At 38.8% G+C, this 20572-nt stretch overlaps 1 protein-coding gene across 1 annotated transcript in view; it reads left to right on the forward strand.

Moving 5' to 3' along the window:
* The window catches only part of mast4 (microtubule associated serine/threonine kinase family member 4), an 89826-nt gene that overhangs the window by 47701 nt on the left and 21553 nt on the right, over positions 1-20572 (forward strand). Inside the window, 5 exon segments of the mRNA XM_051073029.1 lie at positions 3670-3750; positions 14469-14557; positions 19065-19134; positions 19390-19410; positions 19886-19964. Coding sequence (XP_050928986.1) covers positions 3670-3750; positions 14469-14557; positions 19065-19134; positions 19390-19410; positions 19886-19964 — 340 coding nt within the window.

Consider the following 20572-nt stretch of genomic DNA (forward strand, 5'->3'; position numbering starts at 1 on the left):
TTACAGCAGCAGAGACAGCAACAGGTAACAACAGCAAAATGAGAAATACTAATAAAAACGTAAACATATACACAACATAAAATAATTTAAGTTGCAGTTAAGGGCAGGATTGCAGCTGAGAGAAGTTGCTGACTGCAGCATAAGTATATTTACAAATTCACAATAACCATCTCAATGATGAATAAATATAGTTATGTGCAATATTTTAATCTGAGAATGGGTGTGCAAAACTGGCAGTGAAGTATGTAGAAAATACAGGTAGGAAATATGTAGGAAAAAATATATATATAATATATATATATATATATATATATATATTATATATATATATATGGAATCTGCATGAAAAGAGGGCCCAGTACTATTTGCTGACAGGAAGTCATGGGTCAGAGGTTTCATTCTCTGACAAACACATGCTCTTCATACTGTATGATTTATTTTATTCTCCCACATTCAAATATAAAGTCCATTATTTCAACCCACATTGCGAGGTGGAGATTTTAGCAGATTAAAGAAAATGGAGGATAGAAAAATATCAGGAAGTTTCAGGACAGTAAATGAGACAATACTTTTGACTCCAGGTTTGTACTCTTGACCTGCAGTAGTCTAGATTCAGCTCTGCATCTTCTTATGCTCCAGTTCCTGTCTGACTCAACCACTGGTTCTGTGGTTAATGCAGTGTTTGGTGTCATCTGCAGTGGCTCTTTGCTCCTCAAACATGCTCGTACTAATAAAGAATTCATTGGTATATTGGGTGAGTGAGTGAAGCAGCAGCTGAGTGTCATTCTGTTCTGCTGTCTGTACTTTCATTACAGATTTAACAAAAGTATCATCACACAGCAGTGACCTGTTAGTTATTGCAGCTGAAAGGTAATTTTTTTTTTACAGTGCACTGTTAAATTATCTGAGTAACTCCTCTCTTGTATCCTGCTGTAGTTCATCCTTGCACAATTTCCTGTCAGTGAGTCACTGATTCATTCTGACTTACTGGGATCTTGATGGTTTGGCAATAAAGTGTCTACAAAGATAAATGTGGATAAAATGCATCATGGGTGATTTTACTAATGATAAGCCTCTGGGGTATTTTAAATCCCTGCAGGAACAGTGTAGTGAGTCGTTGTGCTTTATTACTTTGGGTTTCAGTCTTTGATTGCACAATCACACCCAACACTCATATGCCTCCCTAATTTAAGCACAAACACTAAATTCATGCTTCTATTTGCCTGCCAGGTTAAATGTTATAAACAAATTCCACTGCAAGTAGATTTTTTTAATTAATTAATTTATTTTTTAGCTCTGTCTTTGTTTTTGTTTTTTTTGTTTTTTTTTTTTGTCTTTGACTTGAAGCCAGTGTCTGAATGCGTCCTGCCATGCTGTACACTGACTGATGTGGACTGGCAGGTAGTGGTGCATTATGTTTTTCTTCCTGAAATGACATCATCCACGGTTGTGGTGACATTGCATCGTACGGTGCGTGCCTTGTGTTAGCATCTGTCAAGGTGACTGCGTGTAAAGGAGCAGACAAAATATAGATTTCATTTATTGCATTCATTTCTGCTATGTAGCAAGTCACCAGCTGGTGGTGTGGCGGTGATGGTGGGGGGCACAAATGTGCATACGTTTGTTAAGGAGCAGGGGGCGTGTATTAGGGGAGGGAAGAAGGGGTATTGTCCTGCCTCCATGCCCTCCGCAGGCAACTGAGGATCTCATTTGACAGCTTCAAGGTGGAACGTGGAAAGACCAAAACAAGAGCTGAAGCCCCCCTTTTTTACCCCCTCCCTTTTTGTGGGGAGAGAGAAATCCAATCCGTCTCATCGCACTGTGGTGGCTGGGTTTGGCTCTTTGTCAGTGCAAAGGGGGCGGCAGGCAGGCAGGCAGTGTGAATGCATATCATGACCACAATAGAGCAAACGAGCACAGTTCAGCCATGAAAGCCCAGCGGGAGAGGCTGAGAATTCCAGGGCTGACGCTAGAGTGAGTATTTTCCTCTGTTATCCTACCGGGGAGGCAGCTCCTCTGCAGTGTGTAGCTTCATCTGTCTCTGTGTCATGTTTGTTGCTGTCTTTTACTGTTGCTTTAAGCTGTGTGCAGTGTTAGCATTAGCAGCAGCAGCAGCAGCAGCAGCATCTGCAGCAGGAAGTCTAATGTCAAATCCTTCACAGCTAGGCAACAGTGGCTTAGTTGTGTTTGTGTGTGTGCGTTTGTGTGCTCACGCATTTATGTGTTCATGCACGTGAGTGTGATAGACAGATAACGTGTCATGCAAAGGAGTGCCGCAACTGCACAACATGCTTTATTTGCTGCCATGACACACATAGACACATATGGTGCACACGTAGGTAATACACACATACTCATAGCACAGTCTTGTGCCAGGGTTTGTTGGACGTGATCAATGAGGTGAAAAATAGTGAATCACTGAAGGCTGTGTGTTTACATAGCAGGTTTCCCATTTATTCACAGCTACAGTCATTTGTTTGACTTGATACATTTTTTTATTTAGGTCAAGAAGGCATTTGTCATGGTTCCCTCCATGTGAGGCTTAAAAACCTGATATTGAGAGAGCATAATTGAATTGACGAGTGACTCACTTTTATAGAAATTAGGGGACTGTATTGTGATGATAACATGACCATGATCTGTAGCCACTGATAATAGTACACAGTGCTCCTTGAAAGATATGGCTAGTAGTATCAACAAATCCCATGAAAAGACCACAACCAACAATGTGTTAGTTTGACTCTCATTCCCCACCCTGCCTGTGACACTCCAAGCCCATTGGTTCTTAATGAAGATGTAAATCTTCAGAAATGGGTCGCAAATATGCTTTCACTTCAAAGTGAAACAAAATCATTTCCTGAAACAGCCGGACTGCAGTTTTTAGCGAACGTTTCTCAAACAGAAATAAATAGTGCATTCACTGGGGACTATTTTCATCAGTGGATTAATCCACATTTGGTGCTCTGAGTATTTATTGCAGCAGCAGGATGTATGTGGGATTGCGTCAAAATAAACCACAGTGCCCACGTTAATCATAATGAAGGAGCATGTCACTCAGTGCAACACTGTGGCTCACTGTCCTCTTTAATGATTTTAGTACAACAAGAGCTCTGGTATACAGGAATAAGATTTATCAGACTTTGGATACTTCTGAGCAGAATTATTCTGATGAATGATTTGGGACTGCCACTGCAGTAAAAGTTACTCACCTCTATTTGACCTTATGCTCTGCAGTGCCACTGCTGAAAGTTCAGTTTAAATCTGGCTCAATACATGGCATCACACAGCTACAGTGGAGTGATTTGAATAACAGAGAACCACTGTTTCAAGCTGTATTTCAAGCATTCAGTAAAGACTGCAAAGTAGCAGTTAGTTTCATTTGTAACTTCTTTTATCATCTCTGGTATTTTAGGAAGTGTGCTTGCAAAATTTTAGTCTGAATTGAACCAGTGTATGGGGTCAAACATCCCCAATGTCAAACAAACATTGCAGAACCAGACTGCCTTGGGAACCTGCTCTTTAAACACAATTTGGGTCGACAGGGAATATTTACTCATCATGATGCTGCTGTCTTCATCTAAGCACATGTCAGAGCTGTGGGGGGTTTCTGTCCTGTGTGTGTGTGTGTGATAAAAGTCAAGTATTCACTACACTCCATTTAACTTACAGCCTCACTCCCCGAAGCTTGAGCCCCACTCCCACTAGTCCTTGCAGCCCGTGCAGCCCGCTGCACGCTTTTCATTTTTGGAGGTAAGCAAGCGCTCTTCAACCATGATTATTTTATTTTGAAAGGCCTCTTATTGCATGTTTGAGTCAGTCTTGTGTTTATGTGTCACAAGGCTGGATCTGGGTGTTCAGTTTGCCCTCCTAAAATCATCTGCCATTGAAATGACATTGAAAGAGGAGGACACAGCACTTATATAATGTTGTCACCCCTTCCCCCATCTTGCCCCACTCTGTTCTGAGGTTTATGCTCCTCTTTCATGTGCTAAGTAGGATTTGTGGCATTTGCAATACATCAAAGTGAAGAATGGTCTCAATCTGTCTGAATTACAGCTGCATTGATTCATTTTGGAATGAACCATATTCAAAACCGTAAAAGCTAGTTTTAGATTTCTCATGGTTCCATATCCAAGCTTATTGCTTTTATCTCAATTAGTTTTCTGATTAGATTTAAAAATCTGTATATGCTGATAGAGGTCCAGATTTTTTTTTTAATGAAGATCCAGACTTTTATCCTTTTGTCACTGAAATGATTCTTTCTCTGGGCGTTATCGTGTATCAGTGATGTCTGAGACGGCATGTCCTCTCTTGAACTCCACTTTCACTCGTGAAGAAGCTCTCAATCTGTCTTTGTTTGTGGACGAGCCTCAGTTTGGGTTTCACTTTCAAATAGGATGTTATGGTTGAAGCCATCTTGTCGTTGTTCTTTGGTTTACTGGTGTTTATCTAACTACTAGTTTGTTGGACAAATGGATACAAAGTGGCCTGTGGCCTTTTGATGACATGGCAAATTAGAGTGTTGTCTGTGTTGTTTGTGTCTTTGACTCTTGTTAACCACACACAAATAATTTGTGATATCAAAGGAAGTACCAATAGTAATAGTTATAGATTTTCGCTCTCTAATACATATTTACTGTTTTTCTAACACTGATCATATTAAAATGTCATTTTGTACAATTAATCCAACCTTATTTTGATTTTAAGAAACTTTCTTCAACAGCTTCTCTTAACTTTAGTCCACCTGGGTCTTAATAACTTAAACCTTTGAAGAAAACATTTTTTATTGATAAAAAGAGAGTCACAGCCTATGGTCACTGTCAGGTTTAGTTGGTTTTATTCAGGCTGCTTTTGATGCAAATTTTGTCAAAAGAAACAGTTGGAATGAAACTTTGATTTTTTTTTTTCCCCACTCATTCAAAACACTCAGTTTTGAGAATTTTCTGTGTCAATGAATAGCATGAAACACCCACTCATGTCACCTCTGATCTCCTCTTGTTCTGCTCAGCTTTCATACAGAGTCAAGTGGAGCAGGCATTTATGTGAGTCAGCTCCATACAAGAATGTGGAGATGTTTTTTTCTTATTTATTGACTGTTTCAGTTTTATTCCATCGTGTACCAATACACAGGCTTGCAGTGCTTTGTATCATGATCAGAGATGAGAAACCTAATTCATTTGTAACATTATCCCACATCATTATTCAACTGGCTATATTCAACGAGGCTATATCTATGTATTGGTTTAACTCAGTGGTTGTGCTGTGCAGTGGATTGCATTATATTGCTTTAAGACTTTAAATCTAAAGTGTGTACATAAAAGGTATGTAGATTATGGTAAGATCCCAAACCAATGGTGGGAGCCTGCCTTTGGTGGCTGTAATCAATATTTTTACACTATTAATAGTAGTCCTCATGACTACTAGTATATTAAAGGTGTTGCTCATAGTGATGCCTACAGAGATTTATCACCTGACTCAGCAGTTCCCATCAGCTCTACAGAGAATTTCAGCACATTTTTAACTTATTATTATCTAAGATCTTCAACTTTAGTATTTTGATTTACTCTCACCACTCTCATCAGCTTTGTTTTCAGTGGCATTCGGCATCTGTTTTCAACAAAAGTCATGACCTAACCAGTATCAAACAGTAGAGACCAGACCTGTCATTGAGCTCATGTTTATTTCCTCTGGTGATGCCAGGCTAGACCAAAACCAAAACATAGCTAACAGGAGAGTTATTGTTGGATTATTGAACCATTGCTCCAAATGAATGCTAATATGGCTCAGTATCCCATCGATGTGTACAGCAAATTGTCAGCTGTTTCCTAATAAGTTCACCAAATCAACTTACTGTATAAGGTGATGTCAGTGTTTTGTTTATGGCGTGCTTCTGCTGCCCCCAAGTGGCCAAAAAAATCTCTTAGTGCAGCTTTAAATTATGCTGACCTCAGTGCACCTGGCTTGAAAACAGCAGATTTAATTGCTCACCTGCACACAAAGCAAGTCATAGTCCAGGCAAGCCTTAAAAAGGTGTTGGGATTTATGAATGATAACAGACTGGTGCTTGTGCTAATTACTGTGTCGCAAGAATTATATTTTATTCCCTATGAATCATTATGGTAGCATTTCTTATAATAATATGTAATAGTAGTTCTAGATTACTAATACAATAAGACTATCAATTATTTTTCTTTGAGCATAGAAATATATATATGTTATACTGTGCAGACAGCATTTTCATTGCTACATGCTTTATTTTCATTTCACTAAAGAAAAACTAATGTCATTGTTAAAATATTGATATGTGTTGTTTTCATTTTCCAAAACGACCAGAAAATAAGTCATAAGTCATTAAGAGGACAGTAACCTACATTTTCTGCTTGTGATGTCAGTGTTTCCGGTGACCTCCCTATTCATGCTGCTCTATGCAAGTTTGACTTTGAACCATCTGAACCATCATTTCTTATGTGGAACACAGAAACAGAGCAGAGCCATAATTAGAGTGAAGGCTGTCACACTGGCCTGTAGGGAGAAAGACTGAGCCACTCTGAGGGAATGCACACACAGACACACACACACAGACTTTCTACTGACAAAAACGGCTTCTGATAACACTTTATTACAGAAGAGGTACATGTAAGTAGAAGCAGCAGTTATGTGGCGGTTATGGTGGTTCTCCTCCTTTCGCTCTCTGTCTCTCTTCCTGAGTTTTTGAATCCCTTCCAGGAAGTGCACTTGGCAAGTGATTAGACTCATCTGCAGCATCCTGATGGTCTTCAGGTCTGACTGTGCACTTCCTTAGTGAAGCTTTCAACCAGTCTCTGGACCACTGATCCTGCTCTTCTGTTATTACTGTTATTTTTTATGTCAAATACTTATATTTAAACATTAGTAACTGTTAATATTATGACCGGCCAAACAGAACCTGACAAAACACCTCATTTTAGGCCATCCTAATGACCTGCATAAGACAACAGAGACAGTGCTAGACGGTCATGTGTTCTGGCTATTCCTGCAAGTAACATCTCACGTTTGTGTTGGCCTTTTCATCTTGGTTCAGCTCATTATTATTTCAAAAAATCTTAATGATTGGCCCAGAACATGAGAACATGAACACCGAAATATTGACTAGAGGTGCATTTGTTCTGCACATCTGTAGCTAGCACATTATTGATAAATCTATTTTTTCATTTTTTAAATAGAATTGATTAATAATATGATATATGAAATGCCAGGAAATTGACATTTTTCACCATTTTCTAAATCCAGAGTTAATACATTTAAGCAGCTTGTTTCGTCCAGCCAACAGCCAGGTCTGACAAACCGGTTTACTATCATAGGAATCAAAGACAACCAGTGGAATTTGGTATTTTTTTTATTAATAAGATGAGTCAAACCCTTACTTCATTATCAAAGTTGTCCCTCATTAATTTTCCTTCAATTGACTGATTATTTCAGCTCTTCTTGGGATCTGTTGAAGTCGTGGCAGAAAAAAAGGAGACATGCTCACCTAGTTCATAACTGACATAAGCCCACTATCTTTTTCTTTTTTTTCATTTGAGTTGTATTAGTCTCTGTTTTTACCTGCTCATATGAGGTTGATGACTACTTCTATTCCTGTTTGAAGCTTGGATAAGATAAGATAAATGTTTAAAAGCAGGACTGTGAAAGTAACATATACTTTATACCTACTCCATCAATCATGTCATTACACCAACCTCAGACTCTGCGCATACAGTGGTTCTCTTATCGCAGCTCTGGAGCTATATTATGTCAGCACAGCCAAGTGTCTGTTTACAGGGCTGAACTTTGCCCTCTCCTGTACAGAAGTCATTGAATATAAGTAATCAAAGTCTTGGTTCTATGGTTGGATTCTTTGTGAGAGGTTTCTTATCGTTCTTTTGTTATTGAATATGTTTTGTTCGTAGTCCTGGCAGTTACTTCAGAGAATGTGTCTGTCTACTTTGCTCCCCGCAGGCTGCTGTCAAGAGCCGACCCTAAACTCACACATACATGCAGAGCTTGAAAATCAAATTCATCACTGGACTGATGAAAGACCAGTGTTTGTGTTATGGGTGCAAGTACAGCTCTTCCTGACAAGTTTTCTTTTTCTGAAACTTTTCTGAAAGGTCAGATTTATTATAACTGAAGCTAGCGTCATTTTTAATCAATATTTTTTACTTTTGGTTATTATAAACCTGAATTATATATTATATCATAACATTATATCATATATCCAATACATATTCTGAGCTGCGTGTTTTGTGTTTGGCTGCTTATCTGCCAATAGAAACAGGAACACGTGAGTCAAGGATCAAAGGTGATCAAGTTAAGGTGAGGCTCCCATCAAATGAATGAGGTAGGACTGTCTATACAGGGAACAGCTGAGGGAAGAATTTATGCAGTAGCAGAAGAAATCCATGCAAAAACACAGCATTTCCATTTCAAATAGGGCCTGCTTAATACACTGACCCACCAGACTTTTGGAGGGGTGCCAGTTTGTGAAAGCAGCAAGTTCACAGCAGCATCTGCTGATGATGCAGTACCCCTCTGTCTCACAACCCCCCCCTTCACAGGATGTGAAGTGGTAGATGCCTGTTACATGATATGAAGCATGTTGAGCGAAGGGAGCAGGATGGGTGTTTGGGATACAGAACACAGTCGCAGTGAGAAAGGAAAACAGAAAGTCAGCTGGTATTAGGTGTCACATCCCTGCAACAGTGGAGGCTGTCAACACCTGACCTGGATCACACACTCTGTGCCTCTCAGGATCCTTGGATTAGTTTTTTATTTGAGGACAGAGGAGGACAACGTGTCCTCTCTGCCAGTGTGTTTATGCCGCAGCTGGCTGCAGATGTGCCTGTGCAGAGGAAGTTTAGAACTAAAGAGAGTTCTTGTAGGAGTACTTGTCAGGACTGCACTGGGGGTCGCATCCTCCTCAACCCTGAGAGCCATCGCTTCTCCTCACCAGTTCTTCAAAAGCCCCCTTTGCATCTCCCTCTTTGGCATGACTTGGACACAATGTCAGATTCTAGTCTGTGGACGGTACTGTCCAACTTTAACATGCCACATTTCTTCAGTGGAGCCCGTCTGCGCCGATCAAAAAGGTAAAGTTAAAAACAGTTTGAAGTAATGCCGTATCTTCTTCTCTGTAGTATTATGGTATGTGGCTTTACAGACAGTCTTCCTTACAATTTGTGATTTGATACAGAATTTTGTTTCTGTTTCCCACCAAATAGGTTATTTGACAGGAGGGATGTTTTCCTTGTATTTACAGTAGGTCAGTTGAGGTGTTTTTTGAGGCCAAGGTGAATAAGAAGCTGGGTGCTCCCTTCTTGCCTGTTGTGTATTATTTGCTTTGTGAATAAAAGGGGAATTGAATGTTTCTGTTGATGGTTATTGTTGTTGTTGCAGTTTCTGTCCATTGCTGAGTAACAATACTTTGTACAGAATTGCTTGAGATAATGTTGTGGTTTCAAACCATGCAGTGTATTTTTATGCTTTTTTAACAACATTCCTATAATTGCCAAATCTAAAAATGTTTCATTGCTTCATGTGATCCAGAGTTGTTGAGTAGACTCTGGTTTATAGTTAAGCCACTTTATCCCAGTTTTATGTATACAGTGGGGCAACAGTATTGGTGAAGCCCATATAACTGATATTTATTTTTAATCCCTGTCCTGACCTATTTTATATTGCAGAACAGCTTAACATGAAATACTGGCTGTTTTTGGACATCTTGTATTAGTGCTTTTTTCCATTTGAAAACCACTGTCAGATTAAGTTGAAGCTTTATGCTGTAAAAGCATAGTCTATAAGAGACCACAGCCATTTTCTGCTGTGATTTATGAATAAAATGGTAAATTCATGTAAAGATAATGAAATAATTGGTTTAATTTAAACCGATATTGAAATCAGATTGTTTCATTGCAGATGACCAGTGATTGCTAAAACTGAAATGAAATCAGCTAGAATGGCTGTTCAATGTAGAGTCACTTATTTTTACTTCATGTTGTTACAGTGAGTAAGTAAATGTTATTTGACACCTGTTATCTGAAGCAAAACACTGTGATTTCAGTAACAAAGCAGCTGGCAGAGTTGTATGTGGTGGCGAATGAGATGTACTAAACTACTGTATATATTCTCTAATATTGAAGTGGAATTAAATGTGTCATACTCTATATCTGAAACTGTAAGCTCCCCACAAAAACAAGAGATTTAACAGAGCTGAGTCTCTGTAAAGCTCTGCAATACTGTACATCTTCAGATGTAGAAACTGACAGTGGCTCAAAAGAAACAGCTGTCTTCAGTGGCTGCAAAAATGATCTGCAGTGCTTTTTACTCAAGCAGCAAGTTTTTAAATACTATTAATAGAGCAGTGTGTGTCATATGTCTGACTTTGAATTTAGGTTTGTCAGCAAGGAGCGGCAATTTATGCGGCATTGCGCTTTGTCAGCTCGCCTGACAGCTCTTGACAAGAGAGCAAAACTAGCGGAAGTCAAAAAGATTAATGGTGGCTTTTTGTTGACATGGGTCAGGATCAGACATTTCAGATTTTCAGATCTAAATTCACACTGTTGTAAATCAAAGGTTTTTATCTATTTTTGCCTCTTCTCACACCCAAAATAAGTATTCACACTGAAATCGAAGAAATTGTCTTTGACAGATTCAGATTACTTTGTAATAATAATGAGTTGCAGTAATGTAGGTCAAAGTAAAATATTAAATAAATGTGAAATGTAAGATAAAAGTAAAATGAGCACAACTAAGATACGGCATGTAAAGTATCAGTGACTTTAATAAGTTTATAGAGTATTTTTGGTCTTTGAGAAAGAGCTGTGTAGACAGGCTTGTGGAGATTTCATGTGTAATACAACAATGGTTTGATGATGCTGAGGGTTTTGCATATAACTGAGACTGTTAAACCTCATATGGATCTGTTCCAGGAATCTTACATCTGCAGTACAGCATACAAAACTGGCCTACTTTCTCCCTATCGTCTTCGCCCAGGGCTTCTTTATCCCCCATTTAAAGCCTCGCTATACCAACACGGCTTTCCCCCTCACTCAGTCTTCCTGGCCACAGAGGTGCCTCTACCAAAGCTCAGCTTAGCATCAGATGTGACAAAGATGACCTGCGTGCCATCATAACCTGTGGCAGTTTTCTGTGAAGTAATCCAGAGGCAGTCATTTTAATGTTTCTGTGAGTGGCACTCAGCTCTATAATAGGGGGTTATGATGGTACACACACTGGGATGGGTTGTGAGAGGGTGAGGCAACAAGAGGGTTGATTGGGCAGCAGTGTGGCATTCTCTTGGCCTAATCCACAGTGAGAGGGTATAAATAGATCTCGTTAAATCTGATCCTCTTTGACTGAGCACCTGTGTACCAGATATTATTCACTCCCTCCCTACCATGATAAATGATTCATGGCATGTGTCCACACTCCTGATTGCAGGGGTTAGCCCTAGAAACCACTAGAGCAAACAAGGATGAGTGGGGTTTCAGTCAAAATAGGGTTTCCCTTCTGATTTAGGAGATGAATTTGGATTGTGGCGCCCCAGTGGGTCATCTTCTGTGCAGGTGAAGGTGAAAGTTGGTCTCAGCACCTTCACATTTGTTTATAAATTGCACCTGGCTGGTTTTCCTTTAGTCAAATCTTGTACAGGTATGTGAACTTTTGATACAAAGGTTCTTATCGTCTCCACACATGGCTCAAAATGCAAAGTTCTTAATTACCTGCAGGCAAATGATTATTATTTCCTGTGAGCAGGTCCCCTCAGTTCAGAAATGAATCCCCTCTGCATGCATTGAATCACCAAATACTAGACATTTGTTCTGCAACTTTAAGCATCATCAAAATTTGCATCCTCTCATCTATAATAATAGGAGCACCGAGCCATCGTAACCACTGATTGGTTAATGTTTCGTTTCTGCATATTTGTTTGTCATCTATTCATCATCACATTAGACTTTAGTATGTGGCTAATTGCTCAGTCATTTAGCAGGAGCAAGGCTTCATGTGTCCACTGATATTTCCGGTGTCATTGTTAAATCGATGCATCAAATTTGTGGGAAATTGCCCGTAGATAATCGACTCCAACATGAGCACAAAAATCATCCACAGGCCCCTTGTGTATAACCCCTCTGCACTGATCCTTCCTAACACTTAAGAATGCGCTATGTTGAAAAAGCATTAGCAAACAGCATGCTTTTCAATGCTTTAAGGCTAACTGTTAAGTACTCAGGTAATATCAAAGCATTTCAAGACAGGTCTGGATTGTTTATTTGGCTTTTCACACATTATATGACTTATAAATACAACACAGGACTATTAGCAATGCAAATAATGCAGCTAAAACTCACTGCAGAAATAATACATAGTTTGGTCACAAACTTGATTTTTTTTTTTTCCCAAAACATGAGCTAACCTGAGTATATCAGCATTATTGAGGGAGATAAAGTCATAATCAATTACAAAATCATGAATCTACAGACCACAAAGAAATGACTTTTGAATATGAGAAATTAAATCAGATTTTCACCCTGTGATGGACTGGTGATCTGTCCAGGGTATACCCTGCCTCTCATCCAATGTCAGCAGGGATAGGCTCCAGCCCCACTGCGAGCCTTAACAGATAAGCTTTATAGTATAGTATAATGAATGAATGAATGAAATTAGATTTTCTAGTTTTGATACAGCCATTCACATTTTACTTTACTCAACATAAGAATGAAGGATCTGCTTACATCAGCCAAAATGCAGTGGCTATATTACCAATGTGTATCATTGTGGACATCACTATCAGCTCTTATAAAAAATTGCCTAGCTTTTCACTATTGCTGATGTGACATTGAAGGTCTGAGGGCTCTGCAATGGCACCTGTAGGAGCCGCTCTGCAGCAGTGCTGACAAAGAGATGAAGGCCGCCTGCTCACACATTTCTGCATCATTGCAGAAACCCACGTGCATTTGATCGTTCTGTGTGATCAGTGCTGCAACAGACAGACAGGGAAGCTGACACTGTGACTCACTGATACTCTCTACCTCTGTATTTCTCTCTTTGTCTTTCTCACTTTTTCTCTCATTCTATTTCTCTTTATTTCTCTCTCTCTCTCTCTCTCTCTCTCTCCCTCTCCCCCTCCTGATATGAATGGTTGTTCTGTATCTCTGTCACTGGAGTAAAGGACTCCATCCTGTAGCCATGCAGTGAAATGTGTTTTTTCTCTTTTTAAAATGTGTTTTTAGCTTTAAATATTCTAACTCACTCAAAACTAGAGAATACATTTGTCTTTAAGGTGTTTGTATTATGCACAGGATTGAAATTATTATTGAATAACATCTTAAAAATTCAGTTGGAAATAGTGCAGTTCTCTAAGGATGTTATGTAAGGGGATGTCATTGAGTCTCTGACCTTGAAGCGAATTCATGTTCTTCAGGCTGTATGTGTTTCCACTGACAGCCTCTAATTTGAAAATATAAACCCAAGACTAATCGGGACGTTGAACACACTGAAGCTGCTTTTACACTGAAGTATTTCATTTTTCTCTCAAGGTTAAAAACTGGGCTTCATTTATGAGTCACATGTTGTTGATCACAGTGGCTCCTCATGAGTCATAGTCCTGTATGAACATGACCAACAAACATAAAAGCATGAAAGCTGAATGCTGTACACCTGCTTTTTGGTGACTGAACCAAGTTTTTTTTTTTTTTTTTTTTTTGGCACTGTATGCACCAGTGTTTACTGTCAACTCCCTCTGTACCAGGGAAGTACATTATCTTGGAGGCTTGTTTTGTCAGTGAGATAAAGTATTCGGTTAGAAATCCATGCAACATGAGTGTTTGTAGTAAATGAGTAGTGGCAGTAGGGGGGAGTCTCTTTGCATTATAGGAATGGAACAAGAATTTGAATGACAGCAGATAATGGCATTTTCTGAACCAATTTTGAGACTTTTTCTCTTATGACCATGGTGCTACAGGAAAAATATAGGGATCACAAAGTCAGTAGGGATTGTTGAGTCTGGACCAAAGCAGTGACCCGGCCAACATTGCCATCAGTAAAAGACATGCTGCTAGCATGATTAATATCGAGTTTTTGAATCTGAAATTATCTTCTGGAAATTTGAAAAAGGACAAACCACATAAATTCAGATAGAGGATCTTCAAAGTAAAATATTTCAATGCTATGCATTATCTGGTATGTAAATTTCAACATTAAGTATCCTGTAGTAGTTAAATTTCACAGTTAGATACTCAGTTGCTTATGAAATTCAAATTATTTTGGCGTTTCTTTGTTTCTACTGGCAGTTTCGGTTCCTATAACCCCACTGTTATGATTTCCTGAATCTAAGCCTTACCCTATTCTTGTAAAATTATTTTTCAACGTCATTTATTGTCCTTAAGGAAATTTGTGCTAAGTAGTTTCTTTGTTCATTGTCCTGCCTAACATTTGCCTCTGTGATTTTCCAGCTGCAGAACAAGCAACAGAAAAAGCCTGATAGGAAGCGGTCAGTCTTCAGGTTTACCACGACCTCACTCCCCTCTCTCATCTCTTACGGGTAAGTATATGTTCAGTACATGTGGATGGTTGTTAATGTGTATACACTGTTCCACTGCACAGAGTTAGACTCATACCCACTGGTGCAAAGAGGGGGAGCCATCAGTTCACAAGTGTTCTCTGACAAGAATGCAGTCCACTGTGTAATGCAAAGAAAAAAAAACACAAGAAAAAGCACAGCATATGTCTGTATAATTCTCCTCTGCTTCCCTCTGTAGCTTCAAACCTAATGGCAACAACACTGATGTCATCAAATGGAGAAAAAAAACACACTTAATGCACACACTGAATGCTGTTGACTGACCATAAAAACATAGGATGCAGAAGCTTGTCTGGCACAGAAAGCAATTAGAGGAGGCAAAAAAAAGTAAAAAGTGATCATACATTTTTTTTTTTTTTTTTTTTGTCCTTCCTTTGTGAGGTCAGTTTTGTAGTGTTTGGGTGAGGATTTAACTATACAGCTGCAATCCAAGAGGCAGTGATTGTGCTGGGTGAGGAAGTGGTGGCCTGCGGAGAGGAAATGCACAGGAGCAGAGGGAGGGGAGGCCTCATTTACCACAGGGCGTTTTATTTCCTGGCATTGGTCAGCAAAAGCAGAGCTGCGACTCAGAGTGTTTAGTCTGTATTTCAACCTAACGAAGGGGCCCTGTCTTTAAGATGGACTCAGAGTCAGAGAGGCACAGTGCTCTTGCTAACGAATGTGTTCAGCTCTGGGATGACCTCACACTGTGGCTCAGACGTTATATTGGTAGCAAAGGTAAGAAAAACATCCTTTTAGTCCCGTTAACAGCAGTTGTTTAACTGGCTGCATTGATGTATGAACTTGTGACGTACAATAATTACTACACAGATCAGATGTTTTTCTTCTGAATTCTGCTCTGAGCTCTGTAGGCGTTCTGTAGCTGATCAAACCTTTGATTATAACAGCTTTATTAACAACCTTGTTTTTAACTATATTTCTTGTGCTTCCTCTCATACAGTGTTCTTCAGTCAGAGTAGATAATATATATTGTCTGTTCAGGTGCAGTCCAACTCCCATAGGAGGAGGTTATCATCTGTAATTGGCTGTAATCAAGATTACAGTGCAATTAAATAGGTGACATTCATCACAAACAAGATTCAGGGACTTCATCATTGTTCCGCGGCTTTATCTTCACAGGAGGTGGCATTGTAGCTTCTGGTTAATGAACTGTTTGGTCCCTCCCTCAGTGAGGGATGTAATTATGCCTGATTAATGTTGGACCATAGGTTTGTTTTTACACTGTGGGCGTGAAACACAAAGGCTAATTGATGCCTTTCACAGAGTCCCTACAGTATAATATGTTCAGTGGCCCAAAGCTTCTATTTTCAGCATGATAATACAGTATGTAGACATTACTAATGTAGGTAAAAGACAGGAACTCCTACATGGTTATCAGGGGAAATAGTGTAGATACTATAGGTGTGAGTGATCCTGGGGTCTAGGCCACTTTTGTCAGTGTACTTGTGCCTCGGACACAAGTACACTGACATAATTGTACCTTACTATTTAAAGAACTGTATAAATCCAATACTGTAAGATACAAGCAAGTAACTGATATCATTTTTTTTTCAGCACAACCTGGGCTATTTGAATATGTAAGTTTCTATAATGCCATATGACATTATAAGTAGTTCTAAGACCATAAACCCAAAAGAAAAAATAAAACGGAATTCAGATTTATTAAAGTGTATTCATTTTTCAACAGAAGCAAACTATGTGCAAGTGTTTGGAGTCTAAATTCATGTAGCCCAAGGTGTCAAGTAACAAACAAAAGAAAGAAATGAAGTCTCTAGTGCACACACAGGCAGAAATATTTACATTTATGCCTGTGCGTCCACTTGTTTTTTTTTTTTTTCACTTGGGCCATTCTGCCCCATTGTTTCTGACCAGGATCAGGCAGAGAGCTACATCACGCACACACTGCACTCCCACAACACAAAACTGTTCAAAATATGGTCCCCATTGTCTCCAAAACCTCTATATTCATAATCTCTAACACCCCCCCCCCGCACATTGGCGGCCGTGTCCTTTGTGAGCGTCATTTTCATTGCGCGCGTTACAGCGCACACGGACTGATCAGCTGCTTTCAGATTACTGTCTGGGCACATTATTTTACCTCTGAAGTGTGAATCCGTGCTAGATTAGATCTCTAAATTCTAAGGCCACAGCATAAACATAGTAAGTAATGTCTGTAAATCGGAGATCCGCCATATTGCGACTCTCATTGGATCAGCTGTTTTCGCATGGCTCAACAACACAGCTTATGATTGGTATACACAGTCAATATGGCTGCCATGAATTTCATTAATCAGAACACGGTAAACATTATTTTGATGATAAATAATGCAGAAATAAAGACGCAAAACACGGATTTTCCCCGAAAGTACCCAAAAATGACACCAGTTTCCATGATGGATTACAAAGCCCCTAGAAGGAGTAGAGTCACAAACGAGCGCTTGTTGTAAAGGCAAAATAGAGTGGAGCATGGCAATTTTTAAAGTAAGCTTCTACACAAATGCGTTACAGAAATATTAATGAAAGTATCAGACGAGTACTCTTCCAGTCGCCCACCACTGGAAAGACTTCAGAGAGCCATTAAGTACTTGGAAATAATACCTTACTGGTCTGTAATTTATTATTTTCTGTTTGCAATAATATTTTCTGTTTTGTCTTGTTTACTTTTACCTCACCTGACAAAACATGCATTTAGAGATAACATCCTGAATAAGTGCCTGAGTTACATAAAAGACAGCAGCACAAGGTAAAACACACAGATAGAAGTATCAACCACAGACCTGCACTCTCTATCTTTAATTTCTTTTTGTAGTTTTAATGTCAGCAGCATGGATGAAGAAATGAATATATAGCAAACATATACAGCATGTGTATTTTTACATATGAAGTTTCAGTATTGTGCATCTCATGTTATATTTTATTGTGTAAAGTGTGCAGAGATTATGTGATATGCCCTTTAAATAAAGTGAAGTTGAAGGTGAACTTCTGCCTTATATCTATAGCACTTGGATTTTTATAGCAACATCAAGGGAGTTTTGATAAGTTTTGTACCTGTCAAGCTTCTCTAGGTTTACAACTATCACATCTGCAAAGCAAATCACCGTCCTCTCAGAGGTTCAACCATATAAGATCAGTGAGAGGGGAGTATTAAACTACACTGTACGCTGCCATCAGGCAATGCGAGTATGACATTCAGACACATTTTAGCATGCTGTGTGAAAACCAAGCAGCTTTCAAAAACAAATTGGTCAAAGCATATTGTTTTACTATTGTTGGCAAGTGGAAGGTAGGATAAGAGATATGAGGGTAGAGATGACATTTGACATTAAGCCCGACAGGCTCTGGGCTTAGCTGGAAAATGTCCACAACAATGTGCATTCAGTGACTATGCTGTTGATGAAAATGATACTTTGGAATGAGCTGTGGGTGTATTTAGTCTGCCTGGTTGCTGACCTTGTTTCACACCCTTATGAAACCAGAACACTGTCGTACTGATAGATATCAAAACACAGTAACTGTTGACTAAATCTACCTACCTAACACTGTTAGTATGTTCATGATTAGTATGGTTAATGTTGAGGTCTAAGATGCCTTAATCCTTTAGAACTGAACGCTATGAAACTATCAATGTGTGGTAGACAAATCTGGTCAAACTAAGTGTCTGTTATGGAAAAAATGTAACTCTCAATATAAAGTTTTATGTCTTGGTGTTGGTATTTAGACCTGAAATATTGATTTAACTACTTACAACTATTCTGATAATCAGTTAATAGTTAAACTGTTTTTCCCTCTAATACTTCCTGGTTCCAGCTGCGAAACTGTAAGAATTTGCTGCTGTCCCCGGTCCCTGTCCCTGTGATAGTAAACTGAAGAGCTTTGGGTTTTGGTTTGTTTCTTGGGCAAAACAAGCATTTTGATGGCATCACCTTTAACTTTAGGAAATTGTGATGAACACAGACCAAACGATTATTGGTTAATCAAGAATATAATCAGAAGATTGATAATAAAAAATAAAAACAATCCTTAGTAGAACATAATCTCAGCCCCAGTTTGTTTTAGTTCAACTCTCCATAAACACTAATCTCACTTGAGCTAGGATTGTGATTGGCTGTAGCTTCCCCATAACCTGAACTGCAGTAATCAAGAATAAATGATTTTACATGTAGATGTTACTTAAAGTTTTGTGCCCATCTTTTTCAGGAGATGTATGTACAAGTATGTAAAATGACCAGACATTATTTACTTTTCTATAGCAAAATGTACTCAAATGTTTTCATCGTAGTCTTACAGTCTTAGCAATGTTGACTTGGATCTGTGATAATGCGACAATCAGTAGTTTTCAGTTTGTCAGTCTTTGTTTTGGCTGCAAGTGGAAGCCAGTTTGGAGTCCAGTCTTCTCTTTCTTTATGTGCAGGTTGCGTTCCTCTTTTAAATGTGTTTTATTTCCTCATCTGTATGTTGTTTCTTGCAGGAACAAGCCCACAAGACAGTCCTAGAAATTTCTCTCCCAGTGCCTCTGCTCATTTTTCCTTTGCACGAAGGTAACACAAACATGGATTTTTACTTGATTTGCAGCTATATAAATCAGCCAGTAAAATGACATTGTAGCTGTTAACAGTATCAGCCAGTAAAGACAATAACTTTTCTATTTTCTAATATTTTCTCTGCGAGCACAAGTCTAAATATTCAACATCTTAAGTCTTTATGATTTCAGAAACAGCACCAATAACAAATTTGTTTTATATCATTTCTCATCATAATATCATGTAATTGTGTATTTTTATTATGATCCACAGTCATTGCCACAGAGCAGACAGGTAACTTCATGTTAGGCTTCTGTTTGGCCTTAAATTTTCATTACCCCACATTTGTGAAGGTGACTTCAGAGTTCATACCCCCTTCATGTGCCTCACACTGACTCTAACATTTTATTTTACATCATCCTTGCATCTAGTTTCTACATTCAGTTATTATGATTTTTCTTTCATACTTCTGCTTTTCTGTGTAGTGTAACTAAAAGACTTCATTTTGAACAATAGCAGAGAGGTCACCATTCATCTATAACCATCATTAGGATCGTAGAAGCTTTTTCACATGTTTTGAATCCAAACATGGAAATTAAACATATTTCATGTTTCTAAAGACAATTTAGCTCATTTGTCTTTGAACAAATTCTTGTCACTGACTAGCATTATAAAGAACTGAACATTTTAATCCATTGTTCATTCATGGATTCAGTGTTTGACTTTGAGATGTGACATTTGTCTGTTTGTCTGTGCTGTTGTGTCATAGGACTGATGGTCGCCGCTGGTCGTTGGCCTCCCTACCCTCCTCTGGATATGGAACCAACACACCCAGCTCCACCGTCTCTGTAAGTATCATGCACTCACACAGACTGACACAACTGGAAACAAGAAATATAACAGGTCAAATTGATCTATTTCAGCCAAACAGAAGAAAAGATACCAGCATAACAGAGTACAATTTGGGTCTATACTTGTGGTCTGCAGACTATTAGGCAAGGTCTGATTGTACCAAATCAAATCAGGTTTCCACATTAAGTCAGTTGGAGAAAAGTCACCTTTAAAGTAAACTTACCACGTTTGCTGTAGAAAAGTTGCCCAATGTAGCTAACACAGATATTACTCAACAATATTGAGATTTACAGTATGGCAAGGTTCAGAAGACTGATGCAAGAGACTGTTTCACAGCCCTGAATCCTGGAGAGTTTCATATGATGTGCCTAAAAGTTTACCAGGGAGATTCAGAGAACTCTTTTCAGTAGCTGTTATTTACACTGGCCGGCTGCCAAGCTACCTGCTGAAATGAATGATTGATGATTAATGATGTTTTCAAAAATTATGAAAAGTTGTGTTCTTTCTTCAACAAAACCAGAATATACAGACACCAACTACAAAGAGTGAGTACATAAACAACGCAACACCCAAGATGACTTTTTTGAATTGTTTTGCCATCTCA

The sequence above is a fragment of the Lates calcarifer genome, linkage group LG9 (genome assembly GCF_001640805.2).
Source record: "Lates calcarifer isolate ASB-BC8 linkage group LG9, TLL_Latcal_v3, whole genome shotgun sequence".
In the NCBI taxonomy this organism is placed as follows: domain Eukaryota; kingdom Metazoa; phylum Chordata; class Actinopteri; family Centropomidae; genus Lates; species Lates calcarifer.